Consider the following 7881-nt stretch of genomic DNA (forward strand, 5'->3'; position numbering starts at 1 on the left):
ACGGTCGGCGTCGCTCCGGAGGAGCTCGGGCGTCGCGTAGAGCACGTCGTGGAGCCGCTCGCTCTCGAGGCGCGCGAAGCCGACGCGCGCGAGCGGAAGCGCGTCGTCGCCGCGCGTGGGCACGACGTCGCTGTCCGCGGACGAGTCGTCGGCGCCGGCGTCCGCGCGCGCGACGTAGGTCGCCACGCCGAGCCGCGGCAGCAGGCGCAGGAGCTGGGCCACGGCCTCCGCGGCGACCTCGCCCGCGTAGCGTCCGAAGTCGAGGCGCTCGAGGTGGAGCCACGCGCCGCCGTGGGTCGCGGTGGGCGAGGAGGCGAGCGACGGGTCCCGGATCTTGCCCGACGCCTTGAAGAGCGCGCGGCCGACGTAGGGCAGCGCCGGCGACAGCTCGCCGTGGATGATGGCGTGGAGGCTCGCGCCGCCGAGGTCGCGGCGGTCGATTAACGTGCCCGCGATGGACCCGCGGTCCGCGCCGTCGACGAGGACGCGCGCGCGGACCAGCGTCGCGCGCGGCGACCGGCCGGGGGCGCCGAGCCGCTCGCCCCGGGCGGGCACGAGGTTGCCCGTCGCGTCGCGGTCCAGCAGCTCGACGCGGATCTCGGGCGGCCGCCCGAGGCGCCGCCGCTTCGCGACGGCGTCGATCTCGTCGCTGTGGCTGTCGCCGAAGGTGATGCGCCGCGGCGTGATGAGCGGCGGCGGCGGCGACTGCTCGTCCATCGGGCTTGCGTCTAGAGGACGGGCGTCGAACTAGAGGACGGGCGGCGTCGCACTGGGCAGCCTTCCATAGGGTCCAAACAATTCTTCTCCCGCGCTAACCGTGCACGCAACGTGCCGACGCCGATCCGTCCACGCAAGGGGATATAAATCTACTATTTATTACCCCTTGGTCCACGCGCGACGTCTGCACGATGCGCCTCCGCCTGGGGTCATCGAGGGACGGCGAGGCGAGCGTCGTCGTCCTGGACCCGGCGTCCGGCCTCTGGGTGCCCCTCGTCGACGCCGTCAAGGGCGGCGGCCGCGGCGAGCGGTCCAAGTGGCCCCACGGCGACGGTCCCCTGCGCGACGTCACGGCCTTCCTGGGCCTCGGCCGCGAGAAGCGGCGCGCCGCCGCCGCCGTCGTCGCGGCCGCCGCGGCGACCTGCGGCGGCCGGGAGCCGCCGGCGGACCGCGTGCCGCTCGACGTCGCGAGCTTTCGCGACGCGGCGTTGTACGTGGCCCATATGGCGCAGGCGTCGAAGGGCTTCTTCCCCGTGGCGCTGTCCTGCGGCCACGCCGTGCAGCTCGTCCTCCAGAACATTCTAGGCAAGGCCCTGCGGCTGCCGCGCGTTTTGGGCCCCTGCGGCGTGCCGCCCTTCTACGTGGGCAACCCCCGGACGATCGTCCCGTCCGGCGCGGTCGCGCGGTGGCCGTCCTACGCGGGGCAGGAAAAGGGCGATTCAACGTCGCTTCAACGTGAGTGTTCCGCGCGCGCGCGTTTCGGAAACAGCACCCACGCTTCGAGAGCGCTCCGAGAGATGATCGCTTGTCCAAAAATCAGCCGAAACGAGCGGAAAACGACCGAGAGAGGAGCCTTTGAAGTTGGGAATTTCGCACCCTTTTCCTGCCCAGGTCCTACGTGGGCTGGCTCGACTACGAGCTCGAGGTGGCGTTGATCAACGGCGCGACGCTCGGCGACGACCCGAGCGAGGCGGCCTGCGAGGAGGCCATCCTCGAGTACGGCGGCTTCGTCGGGCGGCGGCGTCCGAGGACGGTCCGCGAAACGCGTCCGGCTCACGCGCGCCCTCGCAGGTGCTCATCAACGACTTCTCCGCGCGCGACGTCCAGGCCGACGAGATGGCGTCCGTGGGCTTCGGCTTCGTCAAGTGCAAGTCCTTCTGCACGGCCATGGGCTCCGACGTCGTCACCGCCGACGAGCTCTGGATGCACACGGACATGGGCAAGATGTTCTGCGGCGAGGGCCTCAAGTGCGAGGTCCGCGTCAACGGCGAGCCCCGGGGCCCGCCGGGCAACACGGCGGCCCGGCGCTGCTGCCTCCTGAGCGACTACGTCAAGCACGTCGCCCTCGGCGAGGGCCTCCACCCGGGCGAGGTGTTGGGCCTCGGCACGGTCCCGGGCTGCTGCGGCCTCGAGATCGGCGAGTGGCTCAAGCCGGGCGACGAGGTCACGGTGGCCTGCGAGGGCCTGGGCACGGTGACGAACACGATCCCCGCGCCGGTGGCGGGGCCCAACTTCCGCGACCTGGGCCGCGCGGAGCACCAGCCGGGGCGCCTCGCGTCCGCGTGGACCTTCCTCAAGCTCGCGTTTCTCGGCCCGCCGCTCGTCTTCGCGGCCATGGTCGGCGGCTTCCTCGGCGCGCTCCTCTGGGCCGGCCCGAAGACGCCGCCGGGCCTCGCGGGCGTCGCCGTGGGGCCGGGCAGGGCCGCGGCCAAGGAGTGGGACGGCGCGCCGGGCGCGGACAACTCAGGCGTCGCGAAGAGCGCCATCATCGACAAGACGACCCTCGCCAAGGCCGACTGAGGGCCCTTGTTTCTCGGACCCCGGCGGCATAAGGAACGCTTAAGGAACGCTAGTCCAGGCGCCTAGACCGCGGCCGGGCTGCCCGAGCGAGTCCAGAAGCGACACCATCGTCGATGGGGGGCTGCACTTGGGGCTGCCTTGAAGCTCTGTTTGAGGGCAACTTTAACCATACATCTGTAGTTGAACACTCTCAGAGCGTGAATGAAGATTGTATGGGATCCATGCCGCGCGGAGCTGCCGCTGCGCGCGGAGCTGCCGTTTCGTGCTTCACGCGCGCCATCTTCCTCGTCCTCGCCTGCGACAGCGCGGCGCCGCCGACTGCGCGGCGCGTCGCGACAAGGCGCACCGTCGCCGCGTCGTCGGTGCTGGCGCTTGGATCGGGCCTCGCCGCGTCGGCGGAGATCATCAACCGGCCGCTCTGCGCCTCGGGCGTCGGCGACGGCTGCGCGGCGCTCGCCGAGGGCACGTCGTCGGAGGCCGCGCTGATCAAGGACCTGCAGGCGAAGAGCGCGGCGAAGAAGGAGCGACGCGCGCGCGAAGCCGTCGAACGCTACTCGGTGAACAACTTCGGCGACTACTTCAGCGCCGCGTTCCCGCCGAAGGCGCTCGTGCGGCACGCCGACGGGACCTACGAGGCGCTCACGCAGGACGTCGTCGCCGCGGGGCTCAAGAACGGCACGATCCGCTACGCGATCCCCGGGGCGAGCGGCGTCGCGGGCTACTCGACGAGCCGCGCGCCCTTCGCCTTCAACGAGCCAGAATAAGAAATCCGGTTACTCCGCGGCGACGACGTCCGCGTAGTGGAGCGCGCCGCCCCAGCGGACGTCGTGGCCCGCGAGCGCGAAGGCGCCGCGGTCCGCGAAGAAGGCCTCGCAGGCCGCCCGGTTGGGCGGCGGCGCGGGCCCGCGGGGCGTGAGGCCGAGCTTCGCGAGGGAGTCGGTCAGCGCGACGCGCGCGCCGGCGTCGAGCGCGGCGTCGAGCGCGGCGGCGGCGCTCGGCGGGCTCAGGTAGAAGAGCACGGCCTCGAAGAGGAAGAGCGTCGGCCGGTCGTCGAGCCCCGCGGCCCGGAGCGCCGCGACGAGGTGGCCCGGCGCCTCGGCCTTGAGCGTCTCGAGGTCGAGGGGCACGTGCGCGACGTCGACGTCCGCGCCGGTCCGCGACCGGTACGCGTCTAATACGCGCTTCTTCGCGTCCACCGCGGCGGGCAGGTCGACCTCGAAGAAGGCCGCGCGGCCGGCGTAGCGCGCCGCGCGCGTGTCGTAGCCCGCGCCGACGACGACGATCTGCGCGTCGTCGTGCTCCGCGAGGAACGCGTCGACGGCCGCGTCGAGGAACGTCGTGCGCGACCCGATCCACTCGAGCTTCTCGACGAGTTTCTCCGGGAGGCGCTTCGCGTTCTCGGGAGCGACGAGCCACCGCGACGCCGACGGCAGGCAGTCGTACGCGACGGAGTCGTCGATGGCGCCGCGGCCCGCGAGCGCCGCGCGCGTCCACAGGACCCTGAGGTTCTTGCTGCTGTCCCGCGCGCCCGTGTCGTCGAAGGCGTAGAGCAACCCGAAGAGCGCGTCGACGGCGGCGTCGATGGCCGGGTTCGTCTCGTCGCGCTGCTTCCGGGGCGGGCCGGCGCCCGCGGGCGGGCCGCCGGGCGGGTTGCTTCGTGCGGCGCCCGGCGGCGGGTTGCCGGTCGTTGCGACGCCGGGCGGCGGTCCGCGCGGTGCCGACAAGGCTGCGGCGCCGGCGAGGAGGGCCGCAAGTAGCAGTCGCGAAGCCATGCCAAGATCGTGATGATCTCGTGATGACCGGACTCGCCACAGCCGCCTCGCCGGGGGTCAGCCAACCGCGCTCGCCAGAGAGACGCTCTCCAGGAGGCGACACCTCCATACCACCTCCGCGGCGCGCACCCACGGCGTGCTGCGCCGTCCCTCGGCGGCTAGCGACCGCGCGGGGTAGCGCGCGCGCGCGCGAACCCCCGGCGGGCAGTCTCGAGAGCGACTTGCGCCTGCTTCGCTGCGCCGTCAGCTCCTGGAAGTGCAGCACCGTCGCCTGGCTGCCGCCGCCGGTCGCCGCGCGTCGACGCAGGAAAACGCACCGATGGACGTCCAGTGCGTGCCCTGCGACTACGACCCGGTCTTCGAGGTGCAGGTGCGCAGCGAGCGCTTCAAGTTCAACGCGTCCCACTTCGTGGCGTTCCGCGGCTTCCGCGAGCGGCTCCACGGCCACAACTACACGGTGGGCGTGCGCGTCTTCGGCCCGCTGTCGCCCGACGACGGCTACGTGCTCGACTTCGGGGACGTGAAGAAGACGGTGCGCGGCGTCTGCGAGACGCTCAACGAGCGGTTCCTGTGCCCGTGCCGGTCGGACGTGCTGGACATCCGCGACGCGGGGCCCAACGTCGAGCTCACGGCCGAGGACGGCGCCTTCTTCTCCATCCCGCTCGGCGACTGCGCCATGCTGCCCATCGTCCACTCGACCGCGGAGGAGCTCGCGGCGATGATCTGGCACAAGACCATCGAGGCGTTCGGCGTCGACATCCTGAAAAAGCGGGGCATCACGGCCATCGAGATCGCCGTCGCCGAGGCGCCCATGCAGGAGGCGCGCTACCGGCGGAAGCTCGCGGGCTTCGCGCCCGGGGCCGCGCCGATCCCCGCGCGCGCGCCAAACGCGGGCTGCGGCGCAAACATCACGCCGGCGGGCTAAACTAGTACTCGAGCTGACGGCATCCCGGGTACCGGCGGAAGCGCCTCGCCCGCGCGCGTGGTTTGCTTCCGTCCACGCCGTCGAAGCAGTCGCCGCGGCGCGCCGCACGGTCCGAGCGTGCGCTCGATCGGCGCGTCCAGATTTCCGAATCGGCAGACCTTCGCCGTCGTGACGTCGGCGCCCGCCGACGCGTGCGATCGAGCTGCCGGCCTCTCCAGGCACGATATACCGCGTCAGGTACTTACGCGGGTGGGCAGTGGCAGGGGGGCCGCTACGAGCGCGCCGACACTCGCAGAGTGTCGGCGCGCGAGCGGGCGGCAGGCCGGTCGGGACCGCGCTTAGGCCTTGACCTTGAGGTCGACGGCGGCCATGTGGCACATGAGGTCGACGACGCGGTTGGAGTAGCCCCACTCGTTGTCGTACCAGGCGACGGTCTTGACGAACTTGGGCGAGAGCATGATGCCCGCGCCGGCGTCGAAGATGGAGGACGTGGGCTCCGTCTCGAAGTCCGTGGACACGAGGGGCTCGTCGCAGTAGCCGAGGAAGCCCTTCATGTCGCCGTTGGCGCGCTTCTGGATCTCGGCGCAGATCTCCTCGTAGGACGTCTCCTTGGAGAGGAGGCACGTGAGGTCGACGACGGAGACGTCAGCCGTGGGCACGCGGAAGGCCATGCCCGTGAGCTTGCCCGCGACGTCGGGGATGACCTTGGCGACGGCCTTGGCCGCGCCCGTGGACGAGGGGATGATGTTGCCCGACGCGCAGCGGCCGCCGCGCCAGTCCTTGTTGGACGACGCGTCGACGACCTTCTGCGTCGCCGTCATCGCGTGGACCGTCGTCATGAGGCCCTCGTCGATGCCGTAGGCGTCGTTGAGCGCCTTGACCATGGGCGCGAGGCCGTTGGTCGTGCAGGACGCGCAGGACACGGCCTTCATGGCGGAGTCGTACGTCTCCTCGTTGACGCCCATGACGACCGTCGGCGAGTCGTCCTTGGCGGGCGCGGAGAAGATGATCTTCTTGGCGCCGGCGGCGAGGTGCGCCTCGACCTTCTCGGCCGTGAGGAACGCGCCCGTGGACTCGCAGATGTACTCGGCGCCCATGGCCGAGAAGGGGATCTCGGCGGGGTCGCGCGTGTGCGACGTGGGCGTGAGCACGCCGTCGATCTTGAGGCCGTCGTCCGTGGCCTCGACGGTGCCGGGGTAGCGGCCGTGGATCGAGTCGTACTTGAACTGGTAGGCCATGTACTCGTTGGACGCGCCCGAGTTGACGAGCTTGAGGTCGATGGCGTCGGACTTGCACATGATGCGGGCCACGAGGCGGCCGATGCGGCCGAAGCCGTTGATGCCGCCCGCGACGGCCATGGAGGGGGCCGCCTGCGCGGACGCGCGGAGGGGCGCGGCCGAGAGGGAGTTGGTCGTCGACGTGAACGCCGAGGCGCCGGAGACGAGGAGGGTGGCGGCGGTGTACTTCATGGTGTTGGGAGTCTGCGGCGGGGCGCGGGTGTTTTTTGAGGGTAGGTGAGTGTTGGGGGCGGGGGTCAGGGGGGCGGCGGCGGCGAGGGCGGGGGTTTTGCCAATGAAGAACGCGGTCGGGCGTCTCGGGATATTCTTCGCCCGGCGCGGGGCCGCGGGCGGCGACGCCCGGGGGCGCGCGGGCGCGGGGCCGCCTCGGAGGAGGTCCCGGGGGCGGGGAGGGGTGGCGCCGGGGCCGGGGTTGCCCGGGGCATTGGCGGAGCCATTGCACGTGGCGCATGCCTCGCTGACGCGGCAGCGACGCGCCACCCGCGCGAATTTCGACCGGGCAAATTAATCGGAGACCATCGGAGGGTGCCGGAGGGGCGCGGAGGGGTGTGTGGGGGTCTGGCATGGGGTAGGTGGGCGGGGCGCGAGGGCGCATGGTAGACGCTGGCGCGTGCGACGTAAGTGGTTGAGTGCTACTTCGGGTAGGCTCGCGACGATCTCGACCGCAAGTCCGCCACGCCCGAGCCCCTCTCTCTCTCCCTCTATGTATCTGTGTACGTCACACGTTGAGCCGCCGCGGCCGCGCCGGGGAGGCCACTTGGGAGGCCTCGGCGGCCGCAGCTGCCGCAGCGTTGTTGATTTCCAAGCTGCACACTCGACCAGTGCGAGGCGGTGCGCCAAGCTCCACGGTCCATTTTCCGCCTCTACGTCCCTACCCCAGGTTATCGAACGCCGCGTCGGCCATGCGCCCCAGGGCCATCTTGCACCGGTTCGCGATGGCCGTGTTCACGGACGCGACGACCTTGTAGAGCGCGAGGGCCGCGCGCGGGTCGTCGCGCTCGAGCGCCGTCACTTCGCGGACGGCGACGAAGTGCAGCGTCGCGGGAGTCCGCGCGACGCAGGCCCCGAGCGACGCCTGCGGGCGTCCGCGTGACACAAGACCGCGTGACACAACACCGCGCAAAAAGGAGACGCCGCCCGCGCGACCGTGCGCCGCGCGACGTCCTCGGCGCCGAGGACCCAGCCGGGGCCGAGCGTGCTCCGCGCCACGGCGCGCGCGTCGAGGCTCGCCTAGACTCGAGAATTTCACAGCGCGAAAAAAGAGATCGCGACCCGTCCAAAGCGAGCTCGACACCCGGCCCGCTCGAGCGCGTGAGAGACCCGGCTCGAGCGGGTAAAAAGACCCGGCTCGCTCGCGCGCCCCTCGTCC

General features: G+C 71.6%; 4 protein-coding genes across 4 annotated transcripts in view; 2 read left to right on the forward strand and 2 right to left on the reverse strand.

Moving 5' to 3' along the window:
• Nucleotides 1-908: 908 nt before the first annotated feature.
• AURANDRAFT_62375 (hypothetical protein) lies at nt 909-2517 on the forward strand (the record flags this gene model as incomplete). Its single annotated transcript, XM_009036180.1, has 3 exons — nt 909-1441; nt 1609-1750; nt 1789-2517. 3 exons carry the CDS (start codon nt 909-911, stop codon nt 2515-2517), a joined length of 1404 nt encoding a protein of 467 aa, XP_009034428.1.
• A 2091-nt stretch (nt 2518-4608) lies between these two features.
• AURANDRAFT_22298 (hypothetical protein) lies at nt 4609-5214 on the forward strand (the record flags this gene model as incomplete). The annotated part of the gene is made up of 1 exon (XM_009036181.1): nt 4609-5214. The coding sequence occupies one exon, from the start codon at nt 4609-4611 to the stop codon at nt 5212-5214; it is 606 nt and encodes a 201-aa protein (XP_009034429.1).
• A 229-nt stretch (nt 5215-5443) lies between these two features.
• AURANDRAFT_36610 (hypothetical protein) lies at nt 5444-6695 on the reverse strand (the record flags this gene model as incomplete). Its single annotated transcript, XM_009036236.1, has 1 exon — nt 5444-6695. One exon carries the CDS (start codon nt 6681-6683, stop codon nt 5553-5555), a length of 1131 nt encoding a protein of 376 aa, XP_009034484.1.
• A 688-nt stretch (nt 6696-7383) lies between these two features.
• Nucleotides 7384-7881, reverse strand: part of AURANDRAFT_62377 (hypothetical protein) — a gene marked incomplete at both ends in the record, with an annotated part of 2299 nt that continues 1801 nt past the window's right edge. Inside the window, 2 exons of the mRNA XM_009036235.1 lie at nt 7384-7587; nt 7659-7742. Of these exons, the coding sequence (XP_009034483.1) occupies nt 7384-7587; nt 7659-7742 (288 nt within the window). The remainder of the gene's footprint in view (nt 7588-7658; nt 7743-7881) is intronic.

Source organism: Aureococcus anophagefferens (assembly GCF_000186865.1).
Source record: "Aureococcus anophagefferens unplaced genomic scaffold AURANscaffold_4, whole genome shotgun sequence".
Classification (NCBI taxonomy): Eukaryota; class Pelagophyceae; order Pelagomonadales; family Pelagomonadaceae; genus Aureococcus; species Aureococcus anophagefferens.